Below are 12,055 nucleotides of genomic sequence, written 5' to 3' on the forward strand. Positions count from 1 at the left end.
ATCACAATAAGGTGCCTTTGGGGATCCACACAATCAGGGATCAAATCCTGGCCACACCCCTGAGCAATCATGTGACCTTGGGAACGTGACTTAGCGTCTGTAAAATCTGTAAAATGAAGGTTTCTGAGGATTTTGTTCCCGAGGGTTAAATGAGTACCTCACTTGGAACGGGGGCGGGCGCATAGTGTTTGCCAAATGTTAACTATCGTTATCATCTTCATCAAATCAAGACCGTGGTACTTCACTTTGTGACTCTCAAGTTTGTATGAGAAAATCGTGCTTTATGCGTTGTTGTTGGCTAAAGTAGGGAAACCTGGAAACTCCTGCCGTGGAAGAGAGCAACAGGCGAGAAAAGCGAGTTGCTGAATCCCAGCGCCTCAGAGGTGGGAGGGGGGAGTTTGGTCCCTAATTTGCTGATGAGGAAGTGGAGGGGTGACGTGTCCTCGAGTCTCATTCAAGACACAGCCACAGCTCTTTATTGAGAGTAGGACCAGGGCCCCGGGGGTTGCTATGGTTAAACTGTAGGCGGAAACTAACACTCTTTGGAAGGCAAGACAGGAGGAGCATTCAGTTATAAAAAACGGTCAAAAATTGGGGTGAAACTAAGTTCGTTGAGCAATACATCAAATGAGTCAACTGTGGACCCAGTGAAAGCGAGTTGCTAACTGAACTGGCATTTTACGAACAGGGGCTTTCTACAGAGCCCACTGACTCAGGACGGCTTCGATTAACAAACTCCCGCGGCGCTTCCCGCAGGACCGGAAAGCTCGGAGCGCGAGAGATGAATGGAAACCAGAGTCTGGGGTGCGCCGCTCGGGGGGCGGGGCAGCCGCGGGCGGGGGCGGGGCATTGTGAGTCACATGCCTGCGCTCTGAGGAGGGCGCGTGGAGGGAACTCTGGTCGTGATTGGTCCGTCGTAACCAGGTAACCGAAGGACACATTCCGGTAGGCAAGGGCCGGCCGGGCTAGCTACTTTCAGTCGGGAGGTGGCAGCGGAAGGAGGAGGAGCTCCGGCTGCGCTCTCTCCCTCAGTGGCTGCGCGTCTCAGCGCTTGTCTGGTTCCCAGCCCTTTTAAATAAGCGGGTCTGGTCACCGCCCTCACAGACTAGTTGGTTCCGGGGAGGCAGCGGCGGGGGTGCGGCCGGGGCCGGACCCCTGCCCGGGGCCCAGCGGCTGGGCAGGGGTGCGGCCGGGGCCGTACCCCTGCCCGGGGCCCCGGCGGCTGGGCGGACAGGAGAGCGGCGGGCGAAGTCGCGTCTGCATGTGCGGCACAGCCCCGGCATAGCCCGGGGCTGCCAGTGCCCGCCGCGCCATTGTTGGGGGAGGGGGCGGCTTCTGTGCTCGGCAGAGTCGGGGGACGAGCGGAGGCGGCGGCGGCGAGGAGTGAAGGCGCCCCATGGGGAACTCGCTGTGTTGTTGCCTGTCCCCCAATGCCAGCCCCAAGTCGGGCCGGCGCAGGGGGTCAGCGGAGCCGGACTGCGAGTCTGAGGTCTACAAGGCGGCGGCCGGGAATGCGGTGGCAGTAGCTCCGGCGGCGGCTACCGTGGAACCCGCCGAGTTGGATTTCGCAGGTGGCGAAGGCCACCACCTGCAGCACATCAGCGACCGGGAGATGCCCGAAGGTAAGAAGCGGCGGGCGCGCCTCGCCCCTCGCGGGGTCGGCGCCGTCTGCTCTCGGGCTTACCTCTGGCCTCCGCCGCCCCCAGGGTCCCCCGGGAGGGAGACGCCGCCTAGGGCTCCTTCTTGCCCGGAGTTGGCTCTCCCAGGGCTGGGCACCGGGGACGAAGGCTGGCTCTGCTTGGCGTCCCCACCCCTTATTCTTTACCAGTCGCGTCCGGCCAGTCTCCTTCCCTCTTCCCTACCCGAATGCCCAATTCTTTCCCCCGTTCCCATTTCCCAGCCCGGCCTGAGACCCTCCAATCCGCGGCCCTTCCTGTTCGTGGTTCTATTTAACATCTCGTGGGACTTAGCAGAGACTTTCTGGTGTAGTCTCTCTTTTCTTAATGCAAACTTAAATACTCTAACTTCGGCGTATCCATCCCGTCTCCCTATCCAGATGGTACCTAAGCGAAGGAACTAGGTAAGGGCCTGATGACAGATTTCTATTCCTTAAGGTAGTTGATACTCGAGACAATTAAGACAAACATTAGAGGATTTGTCATTTAAATTCAAAATAGAGATGGACAGAGTCAGTGTGGTGTTCTTAACTAAAATTCTTTGGATTTTAATGTTTTCAGTCGCCCTGATAGAAGCTACTTTATCCCTTCTAACTATAATTTGAACACGATAGGAAAGAAAATGGTGGGAGAGGGGCTTAAAATAACTGTGAACGGTGTGAAACGTTACTGCCACGGCTGCAGAGAATAGTTGTTGGGTTTTTTTTCTTTACCAAAGGAGACCCCATGGAGTTCTGATTACTTTTAAATTCCCACTTTGACACAAGTATGTCTTCAGTTGCACAGCCTTAACCGACTTCTTTTGCACGTTGCCTGTTCTAAGGGAGGGGTGAGGTGGTTCCTGAGACTGCTGGACAGAAGTTTCAAAGGAGAAAAAACAAATTCAGATTGTAATTTGTAATATAAAGGTTTGGGAGTTAACATACCACATCCATCCTGCAGAAAAATGTCTCCATGGCTCCCTCCTCCTCCGCCCCCCCCCCCAGTAGAATACTATTTAACTTTAGGAATGTTCAGGTAAAAGTTCTGTAGACTAAGTGGCTGGGGGTGGGTGTTGTCGGGGAGGAGAGGAGAGAGAGAAGAGAGGAAATGTTTGATTTTTGCCTCTAGAATTTTGGAAAGGGATGGCTCTAGGTTAAAAAAAAAAAAAATTCTGGGTAGCATAGTGGCACTTTAATAAAGACTGTTCTTTGAAGTATAAAACATTGTATCATAAAGATGTTAAAGCCCCACTGGCCCATTTGTTTCATTTAAATGCCAGAGATTATTTCATTATTTCATAGACGAAATGTCTTACAGCTCTTCTATTTAAATTTTAGTTGGGTTTATTTAATTTCTTTAAAAGTTAGAATAATGAAGCCTGTGGATTCACCCTTATGATGGACGTGGCTTTGTAAGTGGAAAGTACTCCCTTTTCAGAATCGTTAGATATTGTGAAAGAATGAACAAATTATGTGAATTAATTGTAGCTTTAAACACAAAGCATGTAAGTACTTGTGAAAACTGCTCTGCTTGTTGCTATAAGGTAAGCCTCTAAATGATTTTTAAAAACAGTTAGTAGTTGGCTAGTGTAGGATGAGAGACGAAAATTGGACCTTTATAGAATTCTTTTAAGATTTACAATGCATTTTCTTGTGTATTTCACTCGGCCCTTCCATCTACAAATAAGGCCCGTATATATTCTCCCTCTGTTGCCGATGAAGAAGCCAAGACTTAGAGATCTGAAATGACTGTGTAACACAGCTACTGAACAAAAGAGACAGACTTGGGAGGTGGTAGATATGCCAAATTCAGTTCTTGGGATGCTTAAGAAACTGTTTAGAGTGCACCTTATATTTTATTATAATTTATCCATAAGTTAGGCCTATCTCAGCATACTCCAGTTTTGATTATTGCCATTCCAGTTTATTGTACACAACTCAGAAGCAACATTTACCTCTCCATTCTCTGTCTGTACATACATTGCAATGGATATGAATAAAAGTAGAAGTCATGAAATAGCCTAAATTTATCAGTCAGGTAAACACGTTGATATAATTTAAAGAGTTTGTTCTGGTGAAATCCAATTGAAGCCGAGAATGCCCTGGACAGAGGGACATTAGGGGAAGCTGGTAAGCGGGCAGGTAAGGTACTAAGCATTTAGCATACGACTATGTATGATAAGGAAGGAGTGCTAAATCAGGAACTGGAAAAATAGAGTTCATGAGTACAGAATTTACCTTTTTATGTTTAACATGATTGTTAAAATTTCATTTCAATTTGTCTTTTTTGGGGGGGGCATTCGATAAAGTGATAAGAGAAACCTCAATTTCAGCATTTGCCTATTAATTAAGTTTCCATAGAAACAAGGTCAGAACACCAAATATAAAGTACAGGCACATTGGAAGTTTGCTCTTCATGTCTTTATTTCAGACAATTTTGTATCAGTTTCCCTGGAAACTGAGAAATACCTACTCAGATATAAAACATTTTGGCTTTTCTACAGTGAAGAATTATTTGGTTACTTAGAGAAAATCGTACATAAATGATGCTCTGTCTTGTTCTTCAGAAACATTGGAGAAGAACATGATTTCTTCAAGCCATCTCAAAAAAGTAACTCCTAAGAACGTAGTATAGATTTCAGATAGACTCAAAAGAATTTTTTACTACTTTGTCTTTAACAGTATATCTAATATAACTGATGGTAGTGTCATAATAGAAAAGAAGATGCTACGGTCCTATTATCTGATTTTATTTTTATTCATCAACTTTTCATACAGCCTTTATGTTCTGACCTTAGGAGCTTTGCTAATTTTCTGGTGAAAGGTGCTCTCTCAAGTGACCCCTACCTCCCATCCCCCTGAAGAGTGGGTAGGGAAGGAATTGGCAATATGATGTGGAAAAACCTCTGAGCAACAGATCTTTCCTTTTTTTGGTGACAGTATTAATGAACATTTGATGTGAAAGATTGAGAAAACACAGAAAAGTCCTTCACTCACACTCAGAATATCCAGAATTTTTATTAATATTTTGGTGTTGATTCTTCCTGAACCTTTTGTATGCATATAAACATAACATTGTGTTTATTTTACAAAGATGGGATTGTTCTTTATGTGCCACTTTGTAACTTTTTGTTATAAAGAAAAGTAACGACATGAAGCTCCTGTAACCGTGCTGACACCTAGAGAGTGCTCCAGGGTGATGTATTTCCATGCAACTGCGCATAGCTCTACAGCCTGCCTTTTACCAACTGTTTACTGGGCCATCGAATAACCTTGGAGCATAATTCATTTACCCAGCCTTTATGGTTGAGCATCTTTTATAATCCCATTATAATGCTTTAGTCAGGGGACACAGATAAAAACTGATGCATTGTATTGATACTTCTCTATAGCATTCTGATTGTACACTTTGTCTTACGACTTAATTAAATTCATAGGGTGAGTCATTTTGTAGTAAAGGTATTTTAACATTAAATGTTCTTTTTCCAAATTAAAGTTACCATTGATTTTTCACTGAACATTAGATTTCCTCTTTTAGGTTTTCGTGGTTCTTGGTAACCTGTCTTGTGTCTTTGATTCTGAGTAACTAAACTACTACTCTAAGAGATCTGAAATTAACTCTGGTCCTAGGTGACAGACACATCAAAAGACAGCATTAGAAGAAATCTTAGATGATGTGGGAAAATTGGGAAAACCTTAACTGGTTTTGGGTACACTGAAACATGATTATTAGGCACCATTCCAGAGGCAGGACAAACAGTGGTTAGACAAGACAAAACCCGTATCCTAACTCAGGTCCTTACTTTCTAGAGGTGCCTGGGGGCTGACGACACAAGAATAACATCAGGTAGTGAGAACACTAAGAAAGAAAATGAAGGTAATGGGCTGGGGAGGAGGACAGTTTTACAAGGGGTGGTTAAAGACAGCTTCTCTCCTTAAGCGACCCATGAGCAGTCCTAAGAGAGCCGTGTGAGGCTGTGGGAGAAGAGGCTTCTGTGCAGTTCCTAAGAAGGGAATATGCTTGATGCGTGCCAAGGACAGAAAGATGGGTGGCTGCAGCTGAGTGAATGAATGCCAGGAGGAATATGGGGGATTAAGACCTTGTATGCCTAGTGGGCCTTGACCAAAAAATATGAATTTTAGTCTAATTGTAATGGGAAACCATTGAAGGATTATATGCAGGGGAATGATGTTAATTCTTAGAAAAAGGGAAGGGGGGTAGAGAGGGCGGAGGGAGATCAGACCAGCTACTGTGTGAGAATAGACTGTAAGGGTGGAAGGAAGCAGAGAGGGAGACCAGTTAGGAGGCTGGTGCGGTAGCTCAGGTGAGAGCCAACAGTGGCTTGAACAAAAAAGCGATATTAATAAGGGTCTAAAATAGGCTGTAGTATATAGATTGCTCTTGCATTTCATTTGATTCTCACCATGTTCTGAGTTAGGTAGTGTAGGAATTCTTCTCTTAGGTATAAATTGAGTTGTCCAAGGTTTTAAAAATGAGTATTGATAGAGAGTAGGACTGTAAATTCCAAATGCATGGCATATAGGAACAGAATTTATTGTTGACATTATGTGAGCTTCTTTGGAATACTACCTTTTTTCTCAGCCTTTTTTGTTGTTGTTGTTTTAGTGTATTAAAGTAATAAAACTTAAGAGTTAAAACAGTAACACTGCGTAATGTGAAATGAAATGAAGGTAACTTGCAACCCAGAAAGGTTCTTAAAAGTCCAAGAAACTGAGTAAAGTGCTCTTTAGAAATATATAAAGCCAGGTGTACTTACCTATGTGTCACCTCTCAGTCATGATCACTGTAACACTGATTGAGGATTAAAATAAGGCAAAACTGAGAACCAGGGTAGAGGCAGGTACAGAAGCAGTTGGAAACCAGAGCTGGGAAGTTTGGAAGCCAGGATTGTCAGAAGCTAGGAAAGCAGGATCAAGGCTTGGGTGAGCAGTAGCCTGGCAGGTGCAGGAGCCTGCTGTGTACCCGCTGGTGAGGCAGCCCAGCTCAGGGCTGGCTGGCAGGAACTCCCTGACTGCGGTGGAAAGTGTGGACGCAAAGAGATGAAATCATCAGTTTACATGGTAATTGTAAAGATTGTAATGTTTGTATTATGAGCCATAAAACTAATACACTGCACAGTATAGGGATGCTAGGGCAGTTCAGTAAATGCAGTGGTTACCGTTAAGTAAACTGGTGCTCAGCAGTTGGCCCAGAAACTGCTGACATCTCCTGTTTATTTGGAATATATTGAAATCAATATGTCGATATTAATCGCTTTCTGAAATATGCTGCTTCTGTCAGATGCTTTCTTGGTCACTTCCCTCTCCCTCTAATATTTTAACAAGGACAAATCATTTATCGACAGTTTGATAGCATAGTTTTAACACTTTTAGCCTTCAGTAATGCATTTCATTTGTTCTAAGTTGCCTATGTTTTCACACTTTTAACAACTGCAATTGAGATGGATCTTAACAACTGGTAGAATCTTAGATTGGAGGAAAAACAGTACTCAGTGTCGGTGGTGTTTTACAGGTTTCCTCTGAGGAATGTTTACATGAAGACCGAGTTTAATTTTTTTTTAATCATACTTTTTCTACATCGACCTATCATGCTGTCAAATAAGTTGCAATTTAAATTGATAATACAAAAATGATGGGTCTTAAAATACAGTTTTAATCATAACCCCTAATCATGAGCTCAAGAATATTTCTCCTGGGTAAAACATTCTTAGAGGTTTCTAAAGAAATAACTTTCGGAAGAATCCATGTAATTTCCTGAATGCACAGTAATTCCCTGAAGTCTCTAAATTACTGTGTGTGCATGTGGTGGGGAGAGGGATGAGAGGGATGGTGGGTGGTAAAGCTTTGCTTAATAGTTGGCAGTCTTACCTTTGTGATAGTGAAGAGTGTGGTAGGTTTTATCATAGTCTCCTTAGGCTCTTGGGAAGATAGTTCATGGGAAGTGCAGAAATATTGTGTGTATGTATGAGTTTACTGTCTAATGGCTCACATGTCCATTCTATAAGATAGTGATGTGGTATTTTTCATTAGCAAAAAGTGCAAGTTATATAGAAAATTGTTAGTTATATAGGCTATAAACAAAAGATTAATATTTTCTGAAAACCTCATGCAAACTGACAGCAGTAGGGCCCTGGTGTTTACAGTACATTCAAATGATAGGCCAACTCACCAAAGTGGAAATAACACTGATAACTGTGGGAAAATGGTCAAACTGTGTAATCAGAAGAAATACAAATTAGATCTACAGTGAGGTTCCTCATTCATATCAGTAGGAATTTTTTTTTTTTTTTTCAAGTATCCAAAGCAAGGGTAGGAACTCAAAATGTCATGATTGGTAGCATTATACCCTAATGTGCCCCCCACCTTCTTTAGGAAGCAATTTAGCATTGTACATGGAGCCGTGAAAGTGATCTAACCTTTTGGCTTAGTCATTCCACTTCCGAAGATCTTTGCTAAGGAGATAAAACCATTATTTTAAAAAACTATGTACATAAAGATTTTCCTCATAATATTTTAAGAATAGAACTTTGTAAGCACCAATCCCCAGCAATAGGGGATTGGCTAAGTCCAGTATAGGAATAACACTTGATGGGCCAGTGTGTATTCATTAAACAATAAATATGCAACAGTGGGGTGGAGAGCGCTTGTTAGTAACAAGAAGACATAAATTGTACACTAATTAGAGCTTTTTTTAACGTATAAGAAAAGCAACTAAAAGTAACAGTTGTGAATCATTGTGTGTTAATGATTGTGAATGGTTGTGTGTAACTTTTAAACAGAGCATCGTTTTGTCTCATGCAGATTTTTGTTCATGATATTTGATAAAGGAATGAGCAAGTGACTTTTACCTTTCCCCACCTTTAGTGTGATCATCAGTACTGCTGATTAACCAGGTCTCCTTCAGTTGCAAGTTAAAAGAACATCACAGAGTTAAGCACTACTTGACCCAGGAGTTAAATGATCTCCTCAGTTCTGCTCTCCTCTGTTGATGTCTCCTGAAAAGCCTTTCCCCTCATGATAGCAAGGGGAGTGTCCAGCAGCTCAAGACTAGCTAAGGATCCTAGAGTACAGTTCTGCCTTTCTCTTTTCTTGGCAAGCCCCAGGACAGCTGTGATTGATTGGCCGTTCCTGGATCCTGTGCCTACCTTTGAACCCCCTAGGATAGAGTAGGGAGAGTGCCAGCTTTTTTCTGGTCACTTGGGCTAAGTTTACTTTTTTTTTTTTTGCATGTTGTCATTTCTTTTATCCCAGCCTTCTTGACTTTTGTATTTAGATCTGTAGTAGCACATCTTGGTTTGGCGGCTGTGTGTGTGTGTGTGTGTGTGTGTGTGTGTGTGTGTGTTAAAGCTTGCTTCTCTTTGATTCTGGCACTTAATTTTCCTGGACTTCCATTGAAAATTGTTAAGTTTTACCATGCCATAGACACTGATAAATAAGACAGCTACTTTGCAAACATTTCTGCTTATTTTTTAGATTCAAATGTAGTCTATTTACTTTCTTTTTGGTATAGGTAAGTAGTCATGAATTCTTTCGGAAGCTATAGGTTAGAGGCAGCTGTGAAAGTCTCTGCCTGCCATTTTGTGTACAGCTGAAATAATTTATTTTCCCATTGTCTTAATTTTTCAAATATGTAGGAGAAAAAAACTTTAAAATAATTGTATGGGTCTTTTACATAAAAATGTTGAATAGAATATTTTCTCCAAAAGCAGCTTGATAAACTTCAAATTCAGTGAAGGAATTTTCATGAAGAACAAAGCAGTTGGTTTAGCTCTGTAAATTACTAGTGCTGGCAATGACATTAAAATGGATGGCTCAGATTCCTGTTAAAACGGGAAGTCCAAAATTACTGTTCGTGCCACATTCTTTCTGGGTGGGAAAAGGGGATTCTAGGTAGATACATTTGTGAAATGCTGGGTTAGACAGAATTCACTACTAGACTAATTAGTTTTTAATACATCAATGTGTGTATTCTTTGGATTCTCTAAGAGGCAGGGATATATTTGTATTTCACTTTGACCATCAAAGCCATCTTTCAAAAACAGATCAGTTATTATGTGGTTTGGGAAATAATTGCCTTAACCATTACTCTTTATCTGAATCTTGGTCCAGTTTCTTAAAAGATTGGTTAAATGGTTTGAGATGGACTTTGCTGAGGAAGTGTCATAGGGCTTTTATGTTTGTTTGTTTGTTTGAAACAACAACCTTACTATCCTGTGTGGTAGCTTGTGCTTGTTTTGTATTTCTGCCTAAATAGAAGACGCTATCCCACCTTGGTGCAAGGTGGGCTACAGGCAGACCCACCTTTTCGTGTAGGTATGGCCAAAATTTTTTTCTAGTAGCCCTATGATCTGCTCCAGAAAGTACTCTTATTGAAGCCCCAAATTAATCATGCAGCGTGGAATGAAGAAGTGAGTTTAGCTTTGGAAATAGAGGGCAAAGTTAAAAATCACTCTCATGGAAGTGTTCCTCTAGATTAGAACATTGAACTTTTATGTAGTCCTCTTAAATCTGCCATGATGAATAGCCCCCAGATAAACCACAGCCAATGAAATGAGTTCATTTGTTGAATGGAGTTAGAATTAGCCATTTGATTGTCTGAAGAACATTTGCCAAAAGCAACTCACTTCGTTTTGGCATATTTGATATATTGAGCTGGTATCTGACAGTAGTTGGCCACAGCATAACTTGCTTCTTGAGACTGTTCCTGGAATGTGCTAGTAATATCAGCTTTAAAAGAGGGTGACTGAATTTTTAATTGATAAATAGGAGGGGAGTCACATATATGATTCATCTAAAAATGGCATAGATTATTTAGGTGCAAGTTAAAGAAGTCTAAGACATAGCCATGGTTTTACTCCACATGTATGGAGAGTTTCTACAATTTTGCTGTTTCCCAATAGAATTTTTATATTGTGCCTTTACTAAAATTGCCTTTTTGTCATTACTAAAAGCTCTTCTCAAGACTATTAATAAGTGGTTTCAATCAATGTGTAGCTATCTTTAAAATCATGTATTTTTCTACTCAACTAAATCACCACACCTTTTTCTCTTCTTCCTATACAGACTTAGCTTTGGAACCAAACCCTTCTGACCACCCAAGGGCAAGCACCATTTTTCCGAGCAAATCTCAAACAGATGGTAAGGCAATGCTTTTTTTTCCCTGAGAAAAAGAGTGAAAACTGTTTTTGTTTTGTGTATTATAGGAGGTATTTAGAAAAACTCTTACAGTGGTTTAAATGTTTCACTTTTTTATGTATTCACTTGTCTTATTTTAATATGTTGATGATACAGTTTCCTTTAGTTGTCAGTGTTTTAGGGAGGAGAACACTTAGACTATCTGTTTATACATTTTGCCACCTCTTTATCAACATAGTCAACTGGCCACATGATTTAGATGTGGTCTATTTCTCCATGCTACTTTGTCCTTTTCCCCTTGCTCCGAAGAGCACATATGTTAAAGACAAATGATAGGGTTTAGGTCACAGTTAGGTTTTCATTTGGTCAAATCAGAAAAATCAGTTGTTATATGTGGGAATTGAGCCTTGTGATTTTGGCCCTGTTTTACACAGTGTTCAACCAGACGAGCCTATCTCACATCCAGATTTATGCTACTCAGAACTTTTAAGCTATTCAAAACTTTCTCATCCTAATGTAGTGCTGTGCCAGGGTAATAAGAGCAACATGCCATATGGGGTTTTCCAGAAGATTATCCTCAGCATGTGAAACTCATATACATTTCCTGTGTCCTCCTTGTTTTAAGATGAGAATCAGAACCGTAGAATTTTTTGCACTCCTGCTTGCCTGCTTGTCTTCCTGAATGTTATGTTAAATCCTAGTTTATTTGCTAAAAAGCCATACGTGACCAAGTTTTTCAGTTGATTACGAGAGCAGGAATACAAGAAGTGAACATTCCATAATATTTAAAGTGATGCAGCACAATAAAAAACGGAGGTTTGGTTTTTTGTTGTTGTTGTTTTGCTTTTGGTTTTTTTCCGTTAGATCACTGGTTTTTATAAAAGGATATAACTCAGGAACAGCCAGATGGAAGAGATGCATAGGGCCAGGCATGGGGACAGGGCACAGAGCTTTGATGCCCTCTGCAAGGGTACTACATGCTCACCAACCTGGAAGCTCCTGGGGTTTCTAACTTGCATTTTTCTAGTGTGTGTACTTGAGCCACTCATTTCTGGTTAGGATTGCTCTATTTCTCAGTTTCTTCCAGAGCCATGAGCTGCTCACATGTAGAGGGGCTCTGGAGACAGTAAAAGAAAAGCTGTCCCATGCCTGTCTCTCTCTTCAGCCTTAAGGAATCCGTGCCTGTGATGCCTGTCTGGAGTTAAAGGAGGCAATGTGAGCAAGAGTGTGGCCTAAGACCCT

The 12,055-nt window shown here is 41.7% G+C and overlaps 1 protein-coding gene across 2 annotated transcripts in view; it reads left to right on the plus strand.

The window, feature by feature from the left end:
* Positions 1-1,396: 1,396 nt before the first annotated feature.
* The window catches only part of LOC309662496 (cyclin-Y-like protein 1), a gene marked incomplete at its 5' end in the record, with an annotated part of 34,668 nt that continues 24,009 nt past the window's right edge, over positions 1,397-12,055 (plus strand). For both annotated transcript variants that reach the window (XM_082465255.1, XM_082465256.1), the window contains 2 exons: positions 1,397-1,622; positions 10,742-10,816. In XM_082465255.1, coding sequence (XP_082321381.1) covers positions 1,397-1,622; positions 10,742-10,816 — 301 coding nt within the window. The remainder of the gene's footprint in view (positions 1,623-10,741; positions 10,817-12,055) is intronic.

Source organism: Balaenoptera physalus (assembly GCF_965194825.1).
Source record: "Balaenoptera physalus genome assembly, chromosome: 6".
NCBI classification, from domain to species: Eukaryota; Metazoa; Chordata; class Mammalia; order Artiodactyla; family Balaenopteridae; genus Balaenoptera; species Balaenoptera physalus.